We start from the raw sequence: 13,569 nt of genomic DNA, 5'->3' as shown, positions 1-13,569 counted from the left end.
GCTCAGTGTTAGTCAGGGAGAGCTGTGCTGAAGAAGGGAAAGATAGTGTAGGGATTGAAATTTTCGTTTCTTCATTATAAAAACTTGTCATAGACCCAAAAGTCCTTTTAAGGACTATTGTTGTGTGTGGCAGCAGGAATATATATTTTTAGCGCAACCTGCCCTAAATTGCTAAAACTTTACAGACCCAAAAGTCCTTTTAAGGACTATTGTGTGTGGCAGCAATATCTATTTTAATGCGCATCCTGCACTAAATAGCGTGCAATAGTTAGGCCGCTGCAGACAGCGACATTATCTGCGCTACATCTCCTGTGTAACGTTTCCACATCCCAAATACCTGTGACATTCCCTGTAATTTTATATTAGCCGCTGCTGACATCAGCGACATTATCTGTGGTATATCTCCTGTGTGACGTTTCCAAATCCCAATTACCTGTGACATTGCCTTTGATATTTTATTAGCTGCTGGTGACATCAGCGACATTATCTGCGGTATTTCTCCTGAGTAACGTTTCCACATCCAAAATACCTGTGACATTCCCTGTAATTTTATATTAGCCGCTGCTGACTTCAGTGACATTATCTGCTGTTTTTCTCCTGTGTAACGTTTCCACATTCCAAATACCTGTGACATTCCCTATAATTTTATATTAACCACTGCTGACATCAGCGACATTATCTGCGGTATTTCTCCTGTGTAACGTTTCCACATCCCAAATACCTTTTTGAATTTTTTTGCGCATACACTTACAAATCCTACGCTACTGTACGTGTGACATACTTTCAAGCATATATAACATTTAAAATGAAGAAAAAATTTAAAGTTTCAAGTAAAAAAAAACAAAAAATGTTTTTTCCCCAAATAAAGTAAAAAAAAAATTGGTAAAAAATAGGAAAAAAAAAAAGTTTACATATTAGGTATCGCCGCGTCTGTATCGACCGACTCTATAAACATATCACATGAACTAACCCCTCAGATGAACACCGTAAAAAATAAAAAATAAAAACTGTGCTAAATAAACAATTTTTTTGTCACCTTTCATCACAAAAAGTACAACAGTAAGCGATCAAAAAGGCGTATGCCCACCAAAATAGTACCAATCTAACCAACACCTCATCCCTCAAAAAATGAGCCCCTACCTAAGACAATCGCCCAAAAAATAAAAAAAACTATGGCTCAGAATATGGAGACACTAAAACATAATTTTTTTTGTTCATTAAAACAAAAAAAGCTGTTATTGTTAAAACGTAAGTAAATTTAAAAAAGTATACATATTAGGTATCGCCGCGTCCGTAATAACCTGCTCTATAAAAATATCACATGATCTAACCCCTCAGGTAAACACCGTAAAAAAAAAAAAAAAAACGGTGTAGAAAAAGCAATTTTTTGTCACCTTACATCACAAAAAGTGTAATAGCAAGCGATTAAAAAGTCATACGCACCCCAAAATAGTGCCAATCAAACCGTCATCTCATCCCGCAAAAAATGAGACCCTACCTAAGATAATCGCCCAAAAACTGAAAACACTATGGCTCTCAGACTATGGAGACACTAAAACATGATTTTTTTTTTGTTTCAAAAATGATATTATTGTATAAAACTTACATAAATAAAAAAAGTATACATATTAAGTATCGCCGCGTCCGTGTCAACCTGCTATATAAAAATACCACATGATCTAACCTGTCAGATGAATGTTGTAAATAACAAAAAAAAAAAAACGGTGCCAAAACAGCTATTTCTTGTTACCTTGCCTCACAAAAAGTGTAATATAGAGCAACCAAAAATCATATGTAAACTAGTACCAACAAAACTGCCACCCTATCCCGTAGTTTCTAAAATGGGGTCACTTTTTTGGAGTTTCTACTCTAGGGGTGCATCAGGGGGGCTTCAAATGGGACATGGTGTCAAAAAACCAGTCCAGCAAAATCTGCCTTCCAAAAACCGCATGGCATTCCTTTTCTTCTGCGCCCTGCACTTACAAAACCTACGCTACTGTATGTGTGACATACTTTCAAGCATATATAACATTTAATATGAAGAAGGCGAGCAGTAAGGGACAGGAAAGTGTCAGTGATGCTGATGGTGCACGCAGAGGCCATGGCCCTGGGCGCGTTGAAACTGTGCCTGCTGCCAGAGCACAAGAAAAACAATCATCCACGATACCTAGCTTCATGTCCCAGTTTGCAGGGTGGCGCAGGACAATGCCCTCGAAGTCAGACCAGTGCGACCAGGTGGTTGGTTGGATTCCAGCAGATAATGCTTCCAGTCGGTTAAGCACCACCCTGTCTTCCACCAAGTCCAGTCTCAGTAGCCAAGAGTCTGGTCAACAAAATCCTCAACCTGATCCTCCTTCCTCCCACCATGGAGAGTCTTGCCAAACAAGTGATCCCACACTTGGATATTCTGAGGAGTTCTTTTCAGCGCCATTCCTTCATTTGGTCCTCTCGACAAGCCCACTTGAAGAGGGGCATGAGATCTTGTGCCCTGATTCCCAAACTCTTGAGCATTCACAGTCACAAGAAGATGACAGTGGGGAACGGCAATTAGTGTTTCACGAGGTGGATGATGATGATGAGACACAATTGCCAATAAGTCAACGGCAAATAGTGTCTCAAGAGGTTGATGATGAGGATAAGACACAGTTGTCAATAACTGAGGTTGTTGTTAGGTCAACAAGTCAGGAGGATGAGCAGAGTGAGGAAGTGGAAGAAGAGGTGGTGAACGATGAAGTCACTGACCCAACCTGGGAAGGTGGCAAGCAGAGTGAGGACAGCAGTACAGAGGAGGAGGGATCCACAGCACCGCAACAGGCTGTAAGAGGCAGTGGGGTAGTGAACAGGCCTGCAACTGTTCCCCGGAGCACCCCCTTGCGTAATCTCCCTTGCCAAGGGGTAGGTGTTCCACATTCTGGCGCTTTTTTGAGTAAAGTGCGGACGACAAAAGAATTGTAATTTGCAACCTGTGCCATACAAAAATGAGCAGGGGCGTGAACACTAGCAACCTCACCACCACCAGCATGATTGGCCACATGGCATCAAAGCACCGTAATAGGTGGACTGAACGCCTGGGCCCACAATCTGTGTCTGCGGGTCACACCACTGCCTCCTCTTCCCCTGTGTTACATGCTGGCCAATCCATGTCGAAGGCGCAGGCCCGGATGCCTCCCGCACTGCACCTGGACCTTCGCAAGCACCATCGGTGAGCACATCCACTTCCGTGTCCCAGCGCAGCGTACAAATGTCCTTACCCAGGGGCGTAGCTATAGGGGTCGCAGCGGTCACAATTGCAACCTGGCCCCTAAGTCAGGGGGGCCCACGGGGCCCCCTAGGAGAGATGGAATCCCACCCTGCCAGACGTAAACAATGAAAGCGCTGGCTTCAGCCCTGCTGCAGCGCTAGGTCCACATGTGTGTGATGATGATTTGCATACAATACTGGGTCCGTAACACAAAGTTCACAAGTCATAAGTCAACCAATAGGGTGAGAGGGCGAGCAGAGGCAGAGCGTGTGCGTGCAGGTGCGTGCTGTCCCGTCGGCAGACAGTGCTGTGTGTTGTACGGGGCCGGACACGGAACGTGAATGGTGAAGCTGCAGGCAGTGAGTGAGGTGAGGCGTGAGGTCCGGAGCAGAGAGCTCAGCCGCTACAAGTTATAAGACTGAGGGATGCTGCCGGGTAGGAATGGGGACTGGAAGATAGCAGCAGCCAGCTTACCAGTCTCCAGCGCAGCCCTCCTGTCCTGAGTCCTGACTGATGTGCCAATGAAGGGCGGGCCACTCCTGCTACAGGCTGGTAGGCAGGCAGGGCCAGAGGCCCAGGACCTAGTTGCTGCTAGTCTGTGTACAAACTGGCCAGTTTCTACTGGTTTCCCCAGATTGTGCTGGCCTGGGATGGGGCTGGGTTCTACTGGGTTATAGTCACTGTGTGAGTGACACTGCTGTAATGTGGCTGTACAGCATGTCACCTCAGTTTGGGGAGGGCACACTACCACTACCTTGCCTTCTGATGTATCCCTGTTTTAGAATTGACTTAAAGTGTCAACTACATTCACATGGCTGCGGTGCCACTGGGCTTTTGGATCCATGTCTCTGCCCCTTAAAAGATAGGACATGTCCTGTCTTTGGCCACATCTTGTGGAACGCGGACCCATTGAAGTCAATGGGTCCGCGTCCACACCATGATGTTGTGTTCACACAGTTGGTGCTTTGCAGATCTGCGGTTTGTAATGCAAAGCATAGGCATGGCAGCGCCATAGCCCTGTGAACGTAGCAGCCTAACTTTAAGTCAATTATCCCTCTTAAGGGGATATCTCATTATAGACAATGGGGGCATATCGCTAGGATATGCCCCCATTGTCTTATAGGTGCGGATCCCACCACTGGGACCCGCACCTATATCGAGAACGGAGCCCTGAAAGGTGGTGGCTGGAGGACTCCGGTCTGGCCACCACCAAGCGGGCTTCCCATAGAAGTAAAGGGGAGGGTACCGCGCATGACCGTCCACTGCTCCCATTCACTTCTATGGGCTCGATGGAAATAGACGAGCCAGCGCTCGGCTATTTTCGCCAGAGCCATTGAAAATGAATGGAGGGCAGCTGCACATGCACAGTGCGCCCTCCTTCACTTTTGGGTCTCCGTTCTCTATATAGCTGTGGGTCCCAGCGGTGGGACCTGCACCTATAAGACAATGGGGACATATCCTAGCGATATACCGCCATTGTCTATGATGAGACAACCCCTTTTAACCCATATGCTTTTAGATGGCATCATTAATATTATTATTATTATGCACTTATGTCTTATTGGATAAAAAAAATAAAAATATGTGAGATCTTAGTTCTGCCATTGGACAGGGGTCTGGTGGTGTTAGGAAATGGTATTGAGGGTAGGGGGGGCCCAAACTGAGCTTTTGCACCAGGGGCCATGAGCCTATAGCTACGCCCCTGTCCTTACCCCAGGCATTTGAACGCAAGCGCAAATACCCAGCCACCCACCCACCCACAGGCCATAGCACTAAATGAGCAACTTTCCAAATTACTGGCCCTGGAAATGTTGCCATTTAGGCTTAAGGACACTGAGGCCTTCCGCAGCCTGATGTCGGCTGCCGTCCCTCTTTACGCAGTCCCCAGCCGCCACTATTTTTCATGCCTTACACCAGCATGTGTCCCGTAACATCACCCGTGCTCTGACCAACACAGTTACTGGGAAGGTCCACTTAACCACTGACACAATGACAAGTGCTTTCGGCCAGGGACGCTACATTTCCCTGACGGCACACTGGGTGAACGTTGTGGAGGCCGGGAGCGAGTCGTACACTGGGCACAGGTGCTACCGATGCAAAGGATTGCGGGCCCTAATTCCATCAGGGTTTCCGCCACCACCTGCGTTAGTGGCTCCAACCCCCACTTCTCCTCCTCCGCCTTATCCTCCACTTCCACCTCAGAATTATCCTCTTGCAGCACCAGTCAGCCATCAGCCGGTAGCTGGAAGCAGTGTAGCACTGCAGTGGGGAAGCAACAACAGGCTGTGCTTAAGCTGATCTGCTTAGGTGACAAACACCACACTGCCGCAGAGCTGTGGCAGGGGATAAGAGACAAGACTGAGCTGTGGCTCTCGCCACTCAACCTAGAACCAGGCATGGTTGTGTCTGATAATAGCCGTAACTTGATGGCGGCTTTGGAGCTCGGCAAGCTCACACACATCCCATGCCTAGCCCACGTCTTCTACTTAGTGGTTTCTCAAACCCTACCCCAATTTTCCTGATCTACTGGTGAAGGTGTGCCGCGTGTGTGCATATTTCCGCAAGTCATCGACAGCTTCCGCCGGTCTGTCAACGCTGCAGCAGCGCTTACAATTGCAAGCTCACCGACATCAACACAGATGGTGAGTGGCGATAACGCTATTATCAGCATCACCATCCCATTTCTGTGTCTACTCAAACGCTCGCTGCTCACAATTAAGGCCGACGCTTTCATGTGGAAGAGGTGGAAATGCGGAAAACATTACACAGGGTGATAGCCAGACCACCCTCAGTTCGTCTTCTCAGTGCAAATTGGTTGATGAGGAGGAGAAGGAGGAGGAGCAGGAGACGGTTGCCTCATCTACGAAGGGTAGTACCCATGGAAGTTTAATTCCATTTGTTCAGCGTGGATGGGCAAAAGAGGAGGAAGAGGAGATTGAGAGTCATCCTCCTGATGCCTGTTGATACTCTGGCACACATGGCTGACTTTATGTTAGGCTGCCTTTCCCGTGACCCACGCGTTTTACGCATTTTGGACAACACCGATTACTGGTTGTTCACCCTTCTTGACCCCTGCTACAAGGAGAACTTCTCATCTCTCCTTCCTGTGGTGGAGAGGACGAGCAAAATGGTGCAATACTAGAAAGTCCTTGTGGAAAAATTGCTCCAAAAAATTTCAGATGACAACGCTGGCGGCAGAGTACGTAGTTCCTTGGGCAACCAAGGAGGGGAGATGAGGGGAACACACAGCAGTTCCAGAGGCAGGGCAACACTCTCCAAAGCCTGGGACAGTTTCATGACACCCACCCAGCACCCTCACCCGGATGCGCGGCCTAGTGTCCCAAGGAGGGAAAAATTTTGGAAGATGGTGAAGGAGTACGTCGCCGACCGTTTCAGTGTCCTCAATGATCCCTCTGTGCCTTACAACTACTGGGTGTCCAAGCTGGAGACGTGGCACGAGCTGGCACTCTATGCCTTGGAGGTGCTGGCCTGCTCTGCTGCCAGTGTTTTGTCAGAGCGAGTATTTAGTGCTGCTGGGGGCATAATAACTGATAAGCGCATCCGCCTGTCAACTTAAAATGCTGACAGGTTGACTCTTATAAAAATGAACAAGGCCTGGATTGCCCCTGACTTCTCTACTTCACCAGAGGAAAGCGGTTGAACATAAAATGCACTTTAAATGTGTTTTTTATAATGTACTGAATACACTGTATTCCCATGCACACCTTCCACCACAGAAAAGGGTATATGGTTCAATCTTCCTTTTCTCATCCTCCTCCTCCTCTTCCATCTGTCACACCTGTGACAGGTCTTAGAAGGTCTGAAAGATTATCTGCACATTAGTGATCTGACAGCCTCTTTTGGTTTCACTTTGTCTGTGTGTTGCTGGTATGTCCACTCCTCCTGTTCAGGTGTGGATCATGTGACCTTTATCTATCCCTATTTAGTCTGACTTTACCCATCACTCCTTGCTCTAGATAGCTTAATTTGGTTTTGGAAGAGCTGGTGTGTGGTTCTTGTTGAAGTCCTGTTACATCCGTGACACCATCATATCAACATGCTTATTAGTCTGCCCTCGCTCCTAATGTTGTAGAGAGGGTCAGCTCACCTGCAGGCCCTCGCATATAATGTTTTTGAGGGTCAGCTCACCAGCAGGCCCTCAACCATAATGTTTTACAGGGTCAGCTTACCAGCAAGCCCTTGCACATAATTTTTTCAATGATCAGCTCAGCAGCAGGCACTTGCCCATAATTTTTTCAATGCTCAGATCAACAGCAGACACTCGCCCCTAATGTTTTAGAGAGTCAGCTCTGCAGCAGACCCTCATCCCTAATGTTTTAGATGGTCAGCTCACCAGCAGGCCCTTGCTCCTAATGTTTTTGAGGGTCACCAGCAGGCCATCAATCATAATTTTTCAAGGGTGTATGATGCCCTCCTTTATGTGTAATAAAGGGTGTACTGAAGTGCTGGTTCCTTGTAAATTTTGGAAGCCCTTTCACTCAGTGCATAGGCTTTATGAGTGTAGGAGTCCCACTACCTGAACAATTGTACCACAATGTTGGCAGCACTTGCACTTTATATACAAGTAAATATACAGGAAAGAATGTCTCCTAACAATTCTTCCTCTAAAATTCTCTAAGATTTTATCTTCGGTTTTGTGCGTATTATTGTCAGTCTGTAAAAGTGGCGTACTATTCGGACAACATCGTTCCCAGCAGCGACCTGGGAGTCTAAGACGCATCCAGACATCCTACCCATTCTGTTCCCCTCCCCTGCACCTTAAAAACCACACCACCAAGGGCACCTCAACCACCATCTGGCGGAAGTCTCTGGACAACAGATTGTGCCCGGAAGGAACTGGTGCTGTCCTTCCATTCACTGCACTCCGGCCCAGGGAGCTCTTCAGAACTATGATTAAACAACTACTACCCCATAACTCACATATTGCCCCTGTGGCCTGGTCGCTGCAATGACACCTACAGTTAATTCCATAAAGACATGGGGGGAGATTTATCAAAACTAGTGTAAAGGAAAACTGGCTTAATTGCCCATAGAAATCAATCAGATTTCACCTTTCATTTTTCAAAGGAGCTCTGAAAAATGAAAGGTGAAATCTGATTGGTGGTTATGGGCATCTAAGTCAGTTCTACTTTACACTAGTTTTGATAAATATCCCCTATGTGGAAGCACAGCACTGTGAACTCTACCCCATGGAACACCTTTGTGATGACAGCTGGGCCATCTTGCTCAGACTCAGTGCCAGACTTCACAAATACTCTTCCAAGAAAGGTAGGGGCTTTTATAGTCTGAAAACTGAGTACAACTCCATATATATTCTCATGGTGTTTGATTGAGATGCCCAACAAGCTCATACAGGTGTGATGGTCAGGTATCCAGGTTTGGCTGTATACTATACCATACAGTCAGCCCATGAAGCTTCTACAACTTCCATATTTGTGTTAAGAAGTATTAAATTTGCCTTTCTGGGAGTAGAATATTGATGATCTATGGCTGAGGCCATCAACTCCAACTCCCGTCACCCCCACGATCAGCTATTTGCAAGGGTCGGTTGGTCCAGCACTGTGTCCTCCTCACAGCTTAACAAGCAAAGCTCTGTGTATTCTATATTGGCTGTATTGCAGTCTAGGCCCATTCACTTTAGTAGGGCTGAGCTTCACAATGTCCTTGTGACCAATGAACGTGAAGTCACTGACCTAGGAAGAGGCCGCAGCGCTCAACAGAGTGCCACGACCCCTTCATACAGCTGATCAGTAGTGGTTCCGACCAGGAGTTGAACCCCCACCAATCAGATATTGATGACCTACTCTGAGGATAAGTCATCAATATTTTAGTCCAGGAAACCGCTTTAACAGAAGGAGATTAGAGATTTTTCTTTGCCTTCTTCTGGATGAACACTGCATGATAATTGGTTCAAGCATATAGGCCTCACCTCAAGCATATATGGCGCTATGTTACATGTAAAGGAATATCATAAAGAACGTCAGCTGGAAAAATAATCTTACCTGTAACAGTAACCTTTGCTGACTGAGATCCAAGCACAACGTTTTCTGGAAGGTCCAGGAGAATTGTGTCCAACTCTGGAAAAAAAACATTACAACAACTTTAGTAAGCATCATTGGATAAAACCTATTGCACATGTATTGGTAGCTTTGTACTGTAGTACTCATATGAAATCAGTGCTCCATTTACATGAATAAATTAGGTTATATCTCAGTATATTCTTTGTTCTATCTGCTATATGTGGCATTAGTTTGTCTCTCACAAATTTTAGTAAAACTTGCAGAACCTTGTTTCCTAACACTTATATTGCATGCAACTATCCCTATGATTATACCACTATTCACATACAAATAGCTCTAGACATAACTCATTAAAGTTAATGCTAGACTGTAGAATCAAAGCCACCTTAGTCTACAGTTAGGCTGCCCAGCCTGGGAAGCTGAGGATTCAAAAATCACCTTAAGGCTACTTTCACACTTGCGTTCGGAGCGGATCCGTCTGGTGTCTGTACAGACGGATCCGCTCCTATAATGCAAACGCTTGCATCCATTCAGAACGGATCCATCTGCATAACAGTTTTTGTGAAACTCAGATCCAACAGTATATTCTAACACAGAGGCGTTCCCATGGTGATGGGGATGCTTCAAGTTAGAATCTACTAAAAGAACTGTGTACATGACTGCCCCCTGCTGCCTGGCAGGTGCTGCCAGGCAGCAGGGGGCAGACCCCCCCTCCCTCCCTCCCCTGTATTTAACTCATTGGTGGCCAGTGCGGCCCCCCCTCCCTTCCCTGTATTTAACTCATTGGTGGCCAGTGCGGCCCCCCCTCCCTCCCCTGTATTTAACTCATTGGTGGCCAGTGCGGCTGGCCCCCCCTCCCTCCCCTGTATTTAACTCATTGGTGGCCAGTACGGCGCCCCCTCCTCCCCCCCTGTTTTTAACTCATTGGTGGCCAGTGCGGCCATCCCCCCCTCCCCCCCTAATTAAAATGACCGACCCCCCATCATTGGTGGCAGCGGAGAGTTCCGATCGAAGTCCCAGTTTAATCGCTGGGACTCCGGTCGGTAACCATGGCAACCAGGACGCTACTGCATTCCTGGCTGCCATGGTTACTTAGCAATTTTAGAAGCATTATACTTACCTGCGATGTCTGTGACCGGCCGGGCGCTCCTCCTACTGGTAAGTGAAAGGTCTGTGCTATAAGCAATGCGCCGCACAGACCTTTCACTTACCCGTAGGAGGAGCGCCCGGCCGGTCACAGACATCGCAGGTAAGTATAATACTTCTAAAATTGCTAAGTAACCATGGCAGCCAGGACTGCAGTAGCTTCTTGGCTGCCATGGTAACCGATCGGAGCCCCAGCGATTAAACTGGGACTCCGATCGGAACTCTCCGCTGCCACCAATGATGGGGGGTCGGTCATTTTAATTAGGGGGGGGAGGGAGGGGGGTCCGGCTGCACTGGCCAACAATGAGTTAAAAACAGGGGGGAGAGGGAGGGGGGGCCGGCCGCACTGGCCACCAATGAGTTAAAAACAGGGGGGGAGGGAGGGGGGGCCGGCCGCACTGGCCACCAATGAGTTAAAAACAGGGGGGGAGGGGGGGCCGGCTGCACTGCCACCAATGAGTTAAATACAGGGGAGGGAGGGAGGGGGGGCCGCCGCACTGGCCACCAATGAGTTGAATACAGGGGAGGGAAGGGGGGCCGGCCGCACTGGCCACCAATAAGTTAAATACAGGGGAGGGAGGGGGGGCCGCACTGGCCACCAATGAGTTAAATACAGGGGAGGAAGGAGGACGCTTCAAGTTAAAATATACCATCGGATTGGAGAAAACTCCGATCTGATGGTATATTAATAGGGACTCCTGACTTTACATAGAAAGTCAATGGGGGACCGATCCGTTTGCAATTGCACCATATTGTGTCAACGTCAAACGGATCCGTCCCCATTGGCTTGCATTGTAAGTCTGGACAGATCCGTTTGGCTCCGCACGGCCAGGCGGACACGAAAACGCTGCCAAACGGTGCCAAACTGATGCATTCTGAGCGGATCCGCATCCACTCAGAATGCATTGGGGCTGTACGGATCCGTTCGGGGCCGCTTGTGAGAGCCTTCAAACGGAACTCACAAGCGGAACCCCGAACGCAAGTGTGAAAGTAGCCTTATTCTCTGCAAAAATAAAAAAAGATCAGTACTTACCAAAAGCGCATAGGAGAATACTGTGTGTCTTTTTCTCTGGTACTCCATTTTGCTGTGGAGGAAAAAAATGCACCATAACAACAGGCAGGAACAATTTGAGATTATCCTTGTACCAGTCATGGGTATGTAAGATATGTCTTCACTAGGGACGAGCGAATCGACTTCAGATGAAACATTCAAAGTCGATTTGCATAAAACTTTGTTTCAATACTGTACGGATCGAGCCCTCCGTACAGTATTAGAATGTATTGGCTCCGATGAGCCGAGGTTATTACTTTGCGTAGTCTCACGAGACTTCGCACATAACTTCAGAAATTGATTTATACAGTAAAATACCATTTCCTGAACTCGGGTTCGGGTATTGATCAGGTATTGATGAAACCAGTGCTTGAAGTGGGCCGGAACGCGGCGGTACTCAGTACCGCCACTTCCAAAAATTGCCCTGGAGAGTACCAGCACCTCTCCGTGCGCCCAGTACGTGGGTTTCCGGTACCGGAGCGCAGCGGAGAGCTGGCAGTCAGTGGCGGATTACAATAGGGACGTTCGGGTCGGCAGCCCCGGGCCCAGCACCGCTGGGGGGCCCAGCGCCGACCCGAACGCCCACATACTGCCGGCCGTGCCGACAGCGAGGAGGCTCCTTGGCTGGTGTAGTATTTTACACAGAGTAACTGACAGAGAGAGGAGCCCGGCCCCGCCCCCAACAGCAGGCTCCAGCACAGACATTGCCCGGAGCCTGACTCCTCCCACACATGTGACTGATCACATGATCATGACATCACGGAAGGTCCTTAAGCCTGCTTGTGCAGAGCTGTCATCCGGCTGTTCAGGGGCCAGGGCTGTGTGTCAGGTAGGAGGCTGAATACAGAGAGGCTGGTGATTTTCAATATCAATAGGAGAGGGATTGTTTCAGCAGTAAAGAAAGACTTTGCATACAAAGACAGTTATGTTCGTGGTTTAGGACACATGAGGGGACATTAATAAAGTAATGCTGTGAGTCTGTGACACATAGGGCCATGAGAGGGGCCAGCAAAACATGCTATATGTGTGTCATTCACACATATAGCATCTTATGCAGGCCCCCCTCATGGCCCTATGTGTCATAGCACACATCCCCTATAACAGTGCATCATCCATACGTCCCCCATAACAGTGCCATCCACAGATCCCCCATAACAGTGTCATCCACAGATCCCCTCCATAACAGTGCCATCCACAGATCCCCTCCATAACAGTGCCATCCACAGATCCCCCATAACAGTGCCATCCACAGATCCCCTCAATAACAGTGTCATCCACAGATCCCCTCCATAACAGTGTCATCCACAGATCCCCTCGATAACAGTGTCATCCACAGATCCCCCATAACAGCGCCATCCACAGATCCCCCATAACACTGGGGGGCACAACGGCCACAGTATTGGGAGTGGCAGCAGGATGACACTGTGGGGACACCAGGATGAGGAGGAATTTAGAAATCTAACGTGTCTGTGTTACAAACTGTAGAGACGAGATGCGGCTGAAAGAATTTGCCATGGCGGTCTGGGTCAAATGGAGGAGAAGAGGAAAGAGAAGGTCTACATGACAGGAGATGTCACTGGATGTAAGAGGTATGTGGTGCTGTATTCTCCTCCATGTCTTTTTTATTATAATTATATGTATTTTAAATTTGGCGACCAAATTTTTCAGTTTAGGACCCAATTTGGGGTATTTTTTTTTTGTCTGAAGATGTCATATGGCCTATGAAGAGACTGTGGCGCTCATGAAGCACCACAGCCTCTTCATACAAAAAAAAAACACTAAACTACAATGGGGGGGGGGGGAGAGTTGGTTAGACAGCCCCGGGCCTATCATGCACTTAATCCGCCCCTGCTGGCAGTATCTCCTCCCTAATGTCGTTGGCTGGGCAGCTAGTGGAGGGGGGCGGGTCGTTGCAGAGTACAGCTCAGGCTGGCGCAGGCAGGGAGTTGATCTCACGTTAGGTGACGTCAACTCCTTCCCGCGCGCCTGTGAGGAGCGATCAGTGCGGCGACCAGTGACTGGTCCTCCTTGGAGTCAGGAGTCGGACGGTGCAGCAAAGAACATCGACTTTGCTTTGGAATCCAACTTCT

General features: G+C 48.1%; 1 protein-coding gene across 1 annotated transcript in view; it reads right to left on the bottom strand.

The window, feature by feature from the left end:
* The window catches only part of LOC121005493 (alpha-2-macroglobulin-like), a 70,505-nt gene that overhangs the window by 47,119 nt on the left and 9,817 nt on the right, over window positions 1-13,569 (bottom strand). Inside the window, exons 9-10 of the mRNA XM_040438262.1 lie at window positions 11,462-11,513; window positions 9,265-9,339 (exon numbers count right to left, since the gene is read on the bottom strand). Of these exons, the coding sequence (XP_040294196.1) occupies window positions 9,265-9,339; window positions 11,462-11,513 (127 nt within the window). The remainder of the gene's footprint in view (window positions 1-9,264; window positions 9,340-11,461; window positions 11,514-13,569) is intronic.

Source organism: Bufo bufo, chromosome 6 (genome assembly GCF_905171765.1).
Source record: "Bufo bufo chromosome 6, aBufBuf1.1, whole genome shotgun sequence".
NCBI lineage: Eukaryota > Metazoa > Chordata > Amphibia > Anura > Bufonidae > Bufo > Bufo bufo.
The sequence above is the reverse complement of the archived record's forward strand: the minus strand, read 5'-3'. Positions and strand labels throughout refer to the sequence as shown.